General features: G+C 44.5%; 1 protein-coding gene across 2 annotated transcripts in view; it reads right to left on the reverse strand.

Annotated features, from left to right (window-relative positions):
- Window positions 1–403: 403 nt before the first annotated feature.
- STK32B (serine/threonine kinase 32B) overlaps window positions 404–14306 on the reverse strand; it is a 399639-nt gene continuing 385736 nt past the window's right edge. For both annotated transcript variants that reach the window (XM_055589085.1, XM_055589084.1), the window contains one exon: window positions 404–542. In XM_055589085.1, coding sequence (XP_055445060.1) covers window positions 404–542 — 139 coding nt within the window. The remainder of the gene's footprint in view (window positions 543–14306) is intronic.

Consider the following 14306-nt stretch of genomic DNA (forward strand, 5'->3'; position numbering starts at 1 on the left):
AAGTTGTGATGGGTCTAGCTGCTTTAGGGGATGGGAGTACACTCCAAAAAGTAAGGTTCTATTTCGCCTGTATAAATAATGTCATAAATGTCAAAGGTTTTGCATGTCTACTACCCAATTGGATTCTTCCAATAACTTTGTAATCAGAGGTGGGGCATTGAGCTGTGTGACCCCTTTGACAGATGTGGAAAACTGAGGCACAGAAAGGGCAAGGCTTGTCCACAGATGTGCAGGGAATTAGCTGGACAGCTTGGACCACAACCCAGGCTCCCCAGCTCTGAGCCCAGGGCCTTCTCTGCATCTGTTATTTGGGGTGAGACGGGGACCATCGTGGCACAGAGAGGGGCTTTCGGTGGGCAGGGCAGTGGTGTGTGCAGTCCCGCTGGAAGCTGCAGGTGGTGGCTTAGCTGCTGCAGCCACGAGAACAGGCATGGGCCAGAATGTTGTTGTTACACCCGTCCTGGAGCTTGCCCTGGGCCTGGCTCCCGGCTCGGCCTTCCATGTCCAAGAGCTGGCCGCCCTGCCCCTGCTGCTTCCTCAGCCTGCAAACAAGCACAGCATAGACCCAGTTAGCCATGTGGAGCAAGGGATGTCCAGGCACAGAGGGGAACCAGAGAAACCAAGGAGACTTGCAAGAGCAGAATGCTGTGTCTGGGAGCCCGTAGGCTGGGTCCACACCCAGCTCAGGTGGCTCTGGTGAGTTACTCAACCCCCAACACCTTGGTCTCTTTATCTGTAAAATGGAGATAAAAAATTCCTACCTCATGGCTCCTTGTGAAATCCACAGGAGATCACGTATATAATTTCCAAGTTCACACAGTAGGTAGAGGGTGAGCCCCACACATCATTCACGCGTATTAAGTACTGAATGCCCACTGGTGGACCAGCCATCATGCCCAGGAGCAGAGGAAGCCCTGGCCAGCAAAACAGTCAGAGTGTCTATCCTCATCAAGTTTACCACCCGACGGGGGAGTTGGATATAAATCAAATTATCTCACAAAGGTAATTATATGGGAATGGAATGCAGAAGTAGGAAGTCAAGAGATACCTGGAGTAAGGGGCAAATTTGGCCTTGGGGTACAAAAATGAAGCAGGGCAAAGGCTAACAGAGTTTTGCCAAGAGAACGCACTGGTCATAGCAAACACCATCTTCCAACAACACAAGAGAAGACTCTACACATGGATATCACCAGATGGTCAATACTGAAATCAGATTGATTATATTCTTTACAGCCAAAGATGGAGAAGCTCTATACAGTCAGCAAAAATAAGACCAGGAGTTGACTATGGCTTGGATCATGAACTCCCTATTGCCAAATTCAGACTTAAATTGAAGAAAGTAGGGAAAACCACTAGACCATTCAGGTATGACCTAAATCAAATCCTTTATGATTATACAGTGGAAATGACAAACAGATTCAAGAGATTAGATCTGATAGACAGAGTGCCTAAAGGACTATGGACAAGAGGTTCCTGACACTGTACAGGAGGCAGTGATCAAGACCATCTCCAAGAAAAAGAAATGCAAAAAGGCAAATGGTTGTCTGAGGAGGCCTTACAAATGGCTGAGAAAAGAAGAGACGCTAAAGGCAAAGGAGAAAAAGGAAAGATATACCCATTTGAATGCAGAGTTCCAAAGAACAGCAAGGAGAGATAAGAAAGCCTTCCTCTGTGATCAGTGCAAAGAAATAGAGGAAAACAATAGAATGGGAAAGACTAGAGATCTCTTCAAGAAAATTAGCGATACCAAGGGAACATTTCATGCAAAGATGGGCTCAATAAAGGACAGAAATGGTAGGGACCTAACAGAAGCAGAAGATATTAAGAAGAGGTGGCAAGAATACACAGAGAACTGTACAAAAAAGATCTTCAAGACCCATATAACTACAATGGTGTGGTCATTCACCCAGAGCCAGACATCCTGGAATGCAAAGTCAAGTGGGCCTTAGGAAACATCCCTATGACCAAAGCTAGTGGAGGTGATGGAATTCCAGTTGAGGTAACCCAAATCTTAAAAGATGATGCTGTGAAAGTGCTGCACTCAACATGCCAGCAAATTTGGAAAACTCAGCAGTGGCCACAGGACTGGAAAAGATCAGTATTCATTCCAATCCCAAAGAAAGACAATGCCAAAGATTGTTCAAACTACCACATGATTGCACTCATCTCACATGCTAGCAGAGTTAAAAATTCTCCAAGCCAGGCTTCAGTAGTACGTGAACTGTGAACTTCCAGATGTTCAAGTTGGATTTAGAAAAGGCAGAGGAACTGGAGACCAAATTGCCAACATCTGTTGGATCACAGAAAAAGTAAGAGAGTTACAGAAAAACACATACTTCTGCTTTATTCACTATGCCAAAGCCTTTGACTGTGTGGATCACCACAAACTGTGGAAAATTCTTAAAAGAGATGGGAATACCAGACCAACTTACCTGCCTCCTGTGAAATCTGTATGCAGGTCAAGAAGCAACAGTTAGAACTGGACACGGAACAACAGACTGGTTCCAAATAGGAAAAGGAGTACTTCAAGGCTATATATTGTCACCCTGCTTATTTAACTTACATGCAGAGTACATCATGGGAAACACTGGGCTGGTTGAAGCACAAGCTGGAATCAAGATTGCCAGGAGAAATATCAATAACCTCAGATATGCAGATGACACCACCCTTATGGCAGAAAGTGAAAGTGAAGTCGCTCAGTCATGTCTGACTCTTTGCAACCCCATGGACTGTAGTCTATCAGGCTCCTCCGTCCATGGGATTTTCCAGGCAAGAGTGCTGGAGTGGATTGCCATTTCCTTCTCCAGGGGATCTTCCCGACCCAGGAATCGAACCAGGGTCTCCGGCATTGCAGACAGACGCTTTACCGTCTGAGCCACCAGGGAAGCCTGCTGCTTCTGCTAAGTCACTTCAGCAGTGTCGGACTCTGTGTGACCCCATAGATGGCAGCCCACCAGGCTCCCCCGTCCCTGGGATTCTCCAGGCAAGAACACTGGAGTGGGTTGCCATTTCCTTCTCCAATGCGTGAAGGTGAAAAGTGAAAGTAAAGTCGCTCAGTTGCGTCCGACCCTCAGCGACCCCATGGACTACAGCCTTCCAGGCTCCCCGGTCCATGGGATTTTCCAGGCAAGAGTACTGGAGTGGGGTGCCATTGCTAGGGAAGCCTAAGAAGAACTAAATAGCCTCTTGATGAAAGTGAAAGAGGACAGTGAAAAAGTTGGATTAAAGCTCAATATTCTGAAAACTAAGATCAGGGCATCTGGTCCCATCACTTCATGGCAAATAGATGGGGAAACATGGAAACAGTGAGAGGCTTTGTTTTTTGGGGCTCTAAAATCACTGCAGATGGTGATTGCAGCCATGAAGTTAAGACACTTGCTCCTTGGAGGGAAAGCTGTGACCAACCTAGACAGCGTATTCAAATACAGAGACATTACTTTGCCAACAAAGGTCTGTCTAGTCAAAGCTTTGTTTTTCCAGTGGTCATGTATGGAAGTGAGAGTTGGACTATAAAGAAAGCTGAGGGCCAAAGAATTGATGCTTTTGAACTGTGGTGTTGGAGAAGACTCTTGAGAGTCCCTTGGACTGCAAGGAGATCCAACCAGTCAATTGTAAAGGAAATCAGTCCTGAATATTCATTGGAAGGACTGATGCTGAAGCTGAAAATCTAATACTTTGTCACCTGATGGGAAGAACTGACTCATTTGAAAAGACCTTGATGCTGGGAAACATTGAGGGCAGGAGGAGAAGGGGACAACAGAGGATGAGATGGTTGGATGGCAACACTGATTTGATGGACATGAGTTTGAGCAAGCTCTGGGAGTTGGTGATGGACAGGAAAGCCTGGCGTGCTACAGTCCATGGGGTCTCAAAGAGTCAGACAGGACTGAGCGACTGAACTGAACTGATCTCACAAAGAGATACCCGAACAGATGAGCACCCAGACTTACAATATACTCCACGACAAACAGTGTTGAGGGAGTTTAATTCTTTAAAAAAATTTTTTTCTTGAAGTATAATTGATTTGTGTTGTGTTAGTTTCTGGGTCCAGTAAAGTGACTTGGTTGTATATCTCTACTTGTCTATTTATATGCTCGTTTTCATATTCTTTTCCATTGTGGCTTATTACAGGATATTGAATACAGCTGCCCTTGTCATTTATCTATTTTATGTATAGTAGTTTATATCTGCTAATCCCAGACTCCTAATTTATCCCTCCTCCCTTCCTTCACCCTTTGGTAACCATAAGTTTATTTTCTTTGCTTTTTTTTTTTTGTTTCCTATATGATATTATACATGTTTCAATGCCATTCTCCCAAATCATCCCACCCTCTCCCTCTCCCACAGTCCAAAAGACTGTTCTATACATCTGTGTCTCTTTTGCTTTCTTGCATACAGGGTTATCGTTACCATCTTTCTAAATTCCATATATATGCATTAGTATACTGTATTGGTGTTTTTCTTTCTGGCTTACTTCACTCTGTATAATAGGCTCCAGTTTCATCCACCTCATTAGAACTGATTCACATGTATTCTTTTTAATGGCTGAGTAATATTCCATTGTGTATATGTACCACAGCTTTCTTATCCATTCATCTGCTGATGGACATCTAGGTTGCTTCCATGTCCTGGCTATTATAAACAGTGCTGTGATGAACACTGGGGTACACAAATGAAACTAGAACACTTTCTAACACCATACATAAAAATAAACTCAAAATGGATTAAAGATCTAAACGTAAGACCAGAAACTATAAAGCTCTTAAAGGAGAACATAGGCAAAATACTCTCTGACATAAATCACAGCAGGATCCTCTATGACCCACCTCCCAGAATATTGGAAATAAAAGCAAAAATAAACAAATGGGACGTAATTAAACTTAAAAGCTTCTGCACAACAAAGGAAACTATAAGCAAGGTGAAAAGACAGCCTTCAGAATGGGAGAAAATAATAGCAAATGAAGCAACTGACAAACAACTAATCTCAAAAATATACAAGCAACACCTGCAGCTCAATTCCAGAAAAATAAACGACCCAATCAAAAAATGGGCCAAAGAACTAGACATTTCTCCAAAGAAGACATACAGATGGCTAACAAGCACATGAAAAGATGCTCAACATCACTTATTATCAGAGAAATGCAAATCAAAACCACAATGCGGTACCATTTCATGCCGCCATCCAAAAGTCTACAAGCAATAAATGCTACAGAGGGTGTAGAGAAAAGGGAACCCTCTTACACAGTTGGTGGGAATGCAAACTAGTATAGCCACTATGGAGAACAGTGTGGAGATTCCTTAAAAAACTGGAAATAGAACTGCCATATGACCCAGCAATCCCACTGCTGGGCATACACACCGAGGAAACCAGAATCGAAAGAGACACGTCTACCCCAATGTTCATAAGTTTATTTTCTATGTGAGTCTGTTTCCATTTTGTAAATAAATTCATCTGTATCGTATTTTAGATTTCGCATATAAGTCATATCATATGATATTTGTCTTTCTCTGTTTAACTTACTTCACTAAGCATGATAATCTCTAGGTCCATCCATATTGCTGCAAATGGCATTTTCATTCTTTTTTATGGTTGAGCAATGCTACATCTTCTTTATCCATTCATCTGTTGATAGATATTTAGGCTGCTTTTGTGTCTTACCTATTATAAATAGTGCTGCTATGAACACTGGGGTGCCGGGTTTTCTCTGGATATGTACGCAGGAGTGGGACTGCTAGCTCATATGGCAACTCTTTAGTTTTTAAGGCTCCTCCTTAAAAATAGTGGCGGCACCAATTTACCTTGAGGGAGCAGGGATGCGAACACTGCATTTCCTAACAGCTGGCCACCTGGCTGCTTTCCACGATTGTGGAGGTCAACATCCTTCCCTTTCTGATCTCATCAAGTTCAGGATCATGCCCTAAACCACAGCTGTCACGGTGTGTAGGCCAGAACATGAAGCTGAGACATTTAGGGAGGCAATGCGAAGTCTGAGACCAGGGAAGAGCTCAGCTCAAACCCTGGATCTCAACACCAACCACTTGAGTCAAGGGGTCAAGCTGTCTATCTTGGGAGCCTCAGTTTCCCGATCTATCACTGGGGACTACATCACTTACTCAGCAGGAGGCTAAAGGGAATCAGAGAGGATGGGCACGACATATCTAGTACAGAGCAGGAAATAATCATATTACTAGAGTTCTACCTTGTTCTGAAAGACACGGGTTTCAGCCGGAACGTATCCTTTACATTAGTGTGTTCTGTCAGATGGAGTGCAGGCCTATGGCTTGATTTAAACGAAAGAGCTGTTTCACCCAACAAACTTCTGTGTGTGCTCGTCACGTGCTGAGAACTGTGGAGGACCCTCAGGTGAACACACACACAGCCTCAGATGGATCTCAGTTTGTGTGTATGTGTGTGTATGGTGGGGATGCTCTATGTGTGTGTGTGTGTATGATGGGGATGCTGTATGTATGTGTGTGTGTATGTGTGTGTATGATGGGGATGCTGTGTATATATTATGGGGATGCTGTATATGTGTGTGTGTGTGTACACATACACGTGGTGTGGATGCTCTATGTGTGTGTGTGTATGGTGGGGATGCTGTGTGTGTGTGTGTGTATGATGGGGATGCTGTATGTGTGTGTGTGTGTGTGTGTGTGTGTGATAGGGATGCTCTGTGTGTGTGTATGTGTATTATGGGGATGCTGTATGTGTGTGTGTGTATGATGGGGATGCTGTGTGTGGTGGGGATGCTCTGTATGTGTGTGTGTGTGTGTGTGATGGGGATGCTGTGTGTGTGTGTGTGTATGATGGGGATGCTGTATGTGTGTGTGTGTGTGATGGGGATGCTGTGTGTGTGTGTGTGTGTGTGTATGTGTATTATGGGGATGGTGTGTGTGTGTGTATGTGTATGTATTATGGGGATGCTATATGTGTATGTGTGTGTGTGTGTGTGTGGTGGGGATACCTAGTGTTTGGAACCATGCTAGTATTTGAGCAAGTCCTCCAGCCAATGCTGAAACACCAGCAGCAACACAGCAGTTTATAAGATACGGAACTTGGTGGCTATTGCTTCCTGTCCTTTGTCTACTTGCAGGAACCAGGACCAGGTGTGCAGTCCACCTGCCTCTGAGGTTTGCAGCCCTCCAGGTGGGACAACTGGGGAAGGCAGGCAGGATAAAACACATCATCCTAGTGGAGGAGGGGTCAGGACCAAGGGGACAGAGCTGGGATCTAAAGGACAAAGTGGGCAAGGAGGGGAGACTCTATGGGGAGGGAGGAGGGTGGTCGGATTTCATCTGCAAGGCTGGGATTGTCTGAGAATCTTGCTCCTGTTTTCTTATTCCCTCCCCTTCATTCAGAGAGACTCTCTCAGGCATCTCTGGAGAGAAAATCAGATCAGAAATAGGGAAAAGTCAAATGACAAGAAACCTATGGAAGTGAAAAGGAAATTGTTTTACTTACAAAGTAGGACATCGCTGTTTGTTTCACATCTGTGATATTGCATAATTCTCTAGGTATATTGCAAGATAAAGATGAATGCCATTAAGATTTTCTTTTAAATGCCAAAACATAGCTTAGATAGCATTACTATCTCTAGACTTCTCTACTCTCTGATTATAATGCAAAATAAAGCTTCAAAAGCTGCATAATAAAGAGTGGAGCATATGGAAGAGGGAGCCCCAGTAAGGGAGAGATGGAGTCAGAAGTCTTGTGTAGATCAAGGAAGGCTTCCTGCAGGAGGCAGCTTTTGAGCTGGGCTTGAAGGACAACCCACTCCAGTACTCTTGTCTGGAAAATCCTATGGATGGATGAGCCTGGTAGGCCTCAGTCCATGGGGTCGCTAAGAGTCGGACACGACTGAGCAACTTTACTTTACTTACTTACTTTTAAGGATTGGTGTGGAATGTGGGTAGCTGGAGGGAGGGAAGAAATTTGAAATGAAAGGACACCAGTGCAGTAAGGCACAGAAAGTAAAAAAAAAAAAAATTCCAGGGTGGATCAGAGTCTTTTTTGGAGCTATGTAATTTCAGCAACTTCAGCTCCTCCTCTTGGACAGAGCTGTTTTGAAGAGAACTGGCTGTTTCAAGTCTCCCCTCTTCTATGGAGGGTCTTATGTGGAACAATACGACCTGAGTGCTGGGGGCTTCGAACAGTAAGTAAATGAGATGTGAGTCATGCCGCTTGCAACTTACCACCAGGCTCAGTGTGAGATGAGGAGACAGAACCAAAAAGGAAGGACCCTCTCTAGACACCCACCCATCCCCCTACAGGCTTACAGAACTGTATTCTGATCTAGTTCTTGGAGGCTCCAAAGCCTGCCTTCTTCTCTCTGCATCTACAGTCCTGCCCACTTACCAACTATTCACCATCCATCTACCCATCCACTTTCTCTTCACCTATCATATATTCTACTCCACCCTTCCATCCATCCATCATCCACCCATATGTTCAATTATCTATCCCACCCCACCCCTACGTGTCCACTCCTGCTCACCTGTGTCCCCCCCATCCACTTACTTATTCACCTACCCATCTTTGCACCTCCTATATAGAAATCTATCTCATCCATTCATCAATACATCCCTCCATCCACCCATCTGCTCATCATCCATCTACTGACTCACCTGTCCCTCAATCCACTATCCACCCCATCCATTGATTGCCCCCAGAGACTCCCTATTTACCCATCCACCCACACAGCTACCTCCCATCTATCACCTTTTCATTTACTATCCATCCACCCATCTATCCATCCACCACCCTTCTGCCTATTCACTCATCCATCTACTCCCATATTTCCATTCATCTGATCAATCATCTGATCTACCTATTACCTCCATATCCTTCCACTCATTCTTTCCACCAGCTATGAGTGTGCCAGACTCACAGTTGAGGCCTGGGGAACACAACAGAGAGCAAACAGTGAACGTTCACTGTGATGAAGTCTCTGCCAGAGGATGCAGTATGGCCCGGCATCCAGGGCCTGGGCTTAGAGCCAGGCTATCTCGTTCTGTCTCTGAGTCTGCCACTTCCTAACCACGTGACTTTGGGAGGCTGGATTCCAACTCAGGTCTGTCTGTCTCCAAGGCCCCTGCTCTTTCCACTGAATCTCATGCCTTTCAATCTGGATATGGGAGGAGAGAGCATGGAATGATTTTGCCATGCTCTGAAGAAATGAGAAAGGCTCAGTTTGCTCAAATAGAAACCCAGGAACCAAGACAATGATGTGAAACCATATGGTTGGCCCCAAGAGCTCACTTCCATGACTAGCCCAGAGCCCAGTTATCTATATTTCAGGAGGAAATGAAAAAGGATTTTACGTATCTTAGTAGATGTAGCCCAAGTCTACTGATGCAAATTGGCTAGTTATCTCTGCAATGGCAGAAACATTTAATTTTCTCAGCCAACTTTATCAAATTAATTGTCAGTTTTGTGACCAGAATTCCGAGTGATGAATGTGAATGCTTTCAACGTCCAGAACTCAAGCATTAATTGTCAGAAGGAAGTGCTCTGTGATGGAGACCCTCGATTAACGAGAACAGGACATATTAAAATTCGTCGTAGTATGGGCTGGAGGCATTTTTCAAAGGCAAAGCACTACACAGGATGAAAAGAAAATGGTTAGCAATCAAAGTAATTTCAAACCAAGCTCTTTCACACCCCGAGGATGCAGTCAGATTAACACCAACATTGATCTACAGCCTCAAATCCAAGGTACAGCCTGGCTCCCTGGTTCAGAGTGACCAGCTTTCTTTTGTGCTGGGTGCTTCAAAAAGGAAAACACTTCAAGTACTGTCACACCTATTCATATCATTTCACTGGTTATATGTGTCCAGAACTGTGTGGCATCTTGGAGTGGCCGTGTGGCGTGGTGGGAGAATGCAGGCTTTGGAATCATACAGAATTCAATCAGGATCCCAGCTTTGCTGTGAGTGGCTGAGGGACCTGGGGGAACTCACCCAACTTCCTGAAGCCTCTCGTTCCTCACCTGTAACACCCCCACAGCACCACCTCTTTAATGAAGGTGAACAAATGCATAGTATCTACTTGCCTGTAACAGGCACTTTGTAAAGGGCAGGGATTTTTATGATGATGTTTGCAGTGTGGGTGTGTGATGCATGTACTCAGTCGTGTCTGATTCTTTGCAATCCCGTGGACTGTAGCCCACCAGGCTTTTCTGTCCATGGAATTCTCCAGGCAAGAATACTGAAGTGGGTTGCCATTTCCCCCTCCAAAGGATCTTCCCAACCTGGGGATTGAATCTTCATTTTTTTTTTTTTTTTTGCCTCCTGCATTGGCAGGCACATTCTTTACCACTATGCCACCTTTTTTTGTTACTGATTGCAGTGTGGGGATACTCCCATTTCACAGATGGAGAAACAGGATCAGTAAGTCAAGTTTAACTTCCTGCGGTAGTTCTGATGAATGTCTCCCAGCAAGAAGGTCCCCACAGATGGTTCCATTCTAGGGGATCAAGGAGGGAGACACAGAAAAGTGCAGGGTACTGGAATGGGGTGACATAGAGTGGCTGAAGGTCAGGACCCAGCAATGGGTGAGACAGGCAACAGGCTCAGGTGGGGGAATCCAGTCGCACAAGTTGCGGCAGGATCCAGGGGGGGTCTGCAAACCAGAAAGGCTGGGCATGGAACTGGTGCCTGGAACCGGGTCTCCAACCTGGTTGCTGGTCTCCCCTCCTCTGGGAAAGGACCACAGCGTGCCATCTGTGACCTTGCATCAGCCGGCCGGGGGCAGGTACACAGACAATGTGTGCTGGAAAGCTGGACAGGTGGATGCAGGAATAAACACCCAGCCAGGTTTCTACTGCTCATCAGCTGCCTGTTTGCACAGGTTGGCAGGCTCTGTCTCAACACACTGAGGGGGAAAGGAAGCCAATCCCAACCGAATGGAGTAACAGGGTATCCTCGCTGGACAAGAATTCATGACCACTGGCAGAAGGTGAGCTCACAGACCTTGTGGATGACAGTTTGCATGAGTCAAATTGGAGCTTTATCTCTTGTGGCCAAGGGAGTTGAGATAGGTTGCTGTTTTGTGTGTATATGTAAGTGTTGGTTTAAAAATTAAGGCACAATGATGTCTGACATGGCACTTAATTGATACAGTACTATATTGGCCTGGTAATTTTGTGTATAATAAATATTACTAGTAAATATTTGGGCAGTGCTGACTGATCATGTAGGAAGGGTGTTAAGTGCTTAACATTTGTTCAGTCACTGGTCCATACAACAGTCTTTCATATAGGGTAGGTTTTAACACCCCCGTCCCTGGTGGCTCAGACAGTACAGAATCTGCCTGCAAAGTGGGAGACCTGGGTTTGATCCCTGGGTTGGGAAGGTCCCCTGGAGAAGGGAACGGCTACCTCCACTCCAGTATTTTGGCCTGGAGAATTCCACAGACAGAGGAGCCTGGCAGGCTATAGGTCATGGGGTTGCGAAGAGTTGGACACAACTGAGCAATTTTCACTTTCACCACTTTACAGATGAGGAAACTGAGGCACTAGAGTGAGGTCCAAGGTCGCAAAGCAAACATGGATCAGGATTCAAAACAAGGCAGTCTGATTCCAGAGGCTGCGCTCTTAGCTATTATGTATACTGCCTGTCCACAGTTAATAAAAACCAAAGGGTCAAAGTTACTGGAAAGTTCTGGAAGGGCATGCACCAACTTGAAGAAGAGTTGTCTGTTTGGGGATAGAAGGTGGATATTGAAGAGAAGGGATTTGATTTAGGTCATACCTGAATGGTCTAGTGGTTTTCCCTACTTTCTTCAATTTAAGTCTGAATTTGGCAATAAGGAGTTCATGGTCTGAGCCACAGTCAGCTCCTGGTCTTGTTTTTGCTGACTGTATAGAGCTTCTCCATCTTTGGCTGCAAAGAATATAATCAATCTGATTTTGGTGTTGACCATCTGGTAATGTCCATGTATAGAGTCTTCTCTCGTGTTGTTGGAAGAGGGTGTTTGTTATGACCAGTGCATTTTCTTGGAAAAACTCTATTAGTCTTTGCCCTGCTTCATTCCGTATTCCAAGGCCAAATTTGCCTGTTACTCCAGGTGTTTCTTGACTTCCTACTTTTGCATTCCAGTCCCCTATAATGAAAAGGATATCTTTTTTGGGTGTTAGTTGTAAAAGGTCTTGTAGGTCTTCATAGAACTGTTCAACTTCAGCTTCTTCAGCTTTACTGGTTGGGGCATAGACTTGGATTACTGTGATATTGAATGGTTTGCCTTGGAAACGAACAGAGATCATTCTGTCGTTTTTGAGATTGCATCCAAGTACTGCATTTCGGACTCTTTTCTTGACCATGATGGCTACTCCATTTCTTCTGAGGGATTCCTGTCTGCAGTGGAACAGTGTCTGCAGTAGAATTGTAGTACAGTGGAAGTGAGAAATAGATTTAAGGGCCTGGATCTGATAGATAGAGTGCCTGATGAGCTATGGAATGAGGTTCGTGACATTGTACAGGAGACAGGGATCAAGACCATCCCCATGGAAAAGAAATGCAAAAAAGCAAAATGGCTGTCTGGGGAGGCCTTACAAATAGCTGTGAAAAGAAGAAAAGCAAAAAGCAAAGGAGAAAAGGAAAGATATAAACATCTGAATGCAGAGTTTCAAAGAATAGCAAGAAGAGATAAGAAAGCCTTCTTCAGCGATCAATGCAAAGAAATAGAGGAAAACAACAGAATGGGAAAGACTAGAGATCTCTTCAAGAAAATCAGAGATACCAAGGGAACATTTCATGCAAAGATGAGCTCTATAAAGGACAGAAATGGTATGGACCTAACAGAAGCAGAAGATATTAAGAAGAGATGGCAAGAATACACAGAAGAACTGTACAAAAAAGATCTTCACGACCCAGATAATCACGATGGTGTGATCACTGACCTAGAGCCAGACATCCTGGAATGTGAAGTCAAGTGGGCCTTAGAAAGCATCACTAAGAACAAAGCTATTGGAGGTGATAGATTCCAGTTGAGCTATTCCAAATCCTGAAAGATGATGCTGTGAAAGTGCTGCACTCAATATGCCAGCAAATTTGGAAAACTCAGCAGTGGCCACAGGACTGGAAAAGGTCAGTTTTCATTCCAATCCCAAAGAAAGGCAATGCCAAAGAACTCTCAAACTACAGCACAATTGCACTCATCTCACACACTAGTAAAGTAATGCTCAAAATTCTCCAAGCCAGGCTTCAGCAATATGTGAACGGTGAACTTCCAGATGTTCAAGCTGGTTTTAGAAAAGGCAGAAGAACCAGAGATCAAATTGCCAACATCCACTGGATCATGGAAAAAGCAAGAGAGTTCCAGAAAAACATCTATTTCTGCTTTGTTGACTATGCCAAAGCCTTTGACTGTGTAGATCACAATCAACTGTGTAAAATTCTGGAAGAGATGGGAATACCAGACCACCTGATCTGCCTCTTGAAAAATTTGTATGCAGGTCAGGAAGCAACAGTTAGAACTGGATATGGAACAACAGACTGGTTCCAAATAGGAAAAGGAGTACGTCAAGGCTGTATACTGTCACCCTGTTTATCTAACTTATATGCAGAGTACATCATGAGAAATGCAGGGCTGGAAGAAGCACAAGCTGGAATAAAGATTGCTGGGAGAAATATCAATAACCTCAGATATGTAGATGACACCACCCTTATGGCAGAAAGTGAAGAGGAACTAAAAAGCCTCTTGATGAAGGTGAAAGTGGAGAGTGAAAAAGTTGGCTTAAAGCTCAACATTCAGAAAATGAAGATCATGGCATCCGGTCCCATTACTTCATGGGAAATAGATAGGGAAACAGTGTCAGACTTTATTTTTTTGGGCTCCAAAATCACTGCAGATGGTGACTACAGCCATGAAATTAAAAGATGCTTACTCCTTGGAAGAAAAGTTATGACCAACTTAGATAGCATATTCAAAAGCAGAGACATTACTTTGCCTACAAATGTTTGTCTAGTCAAGGCTATTGTTTTTCCTGTGGTCATGTATGGATGTGAGAGTTGGACTGTGAAGAAGGCTGAGCGCCGAAGAATTGATGCTTTTGAACTGTGGTGTTGGAGAAGACTCTTGAGAGTCCCTTGGACTGCAAGGAGATCCAACCAGTCCATTCTGAAGGAGATCAGCCCTGGGATTTCTTTGGAAGGAATGATGCTAAAGCTGAAACTCCGGTACTTTGGCCACCTCATGCGAAGAGTTGACTCATTGGAAAAGACTCTGATGCTGCAAGGGATTGGGGGAAAGAGGAGAAGGGGACGACAGAGGATGAGATGGCTGGATGGCATCACTGACTCGATGA

The sequence above is a fragment of the Bubalus kerabau genome, chromosome 7, assembly GCF_029407905.1.
Source record: "Bubalus kerabau isolate K-KA32 ecotype Philippines breed swamp buffalo chromosome 7, PCC_UOA_SB_1v2, whole genome shotgun sequence".
Lineage (NCBI taxonomy): Eukaryota > Metazoa > Chordata > Mammalia > Artiodactyla > Bovidae > Bubalus > Bubalus kerabau.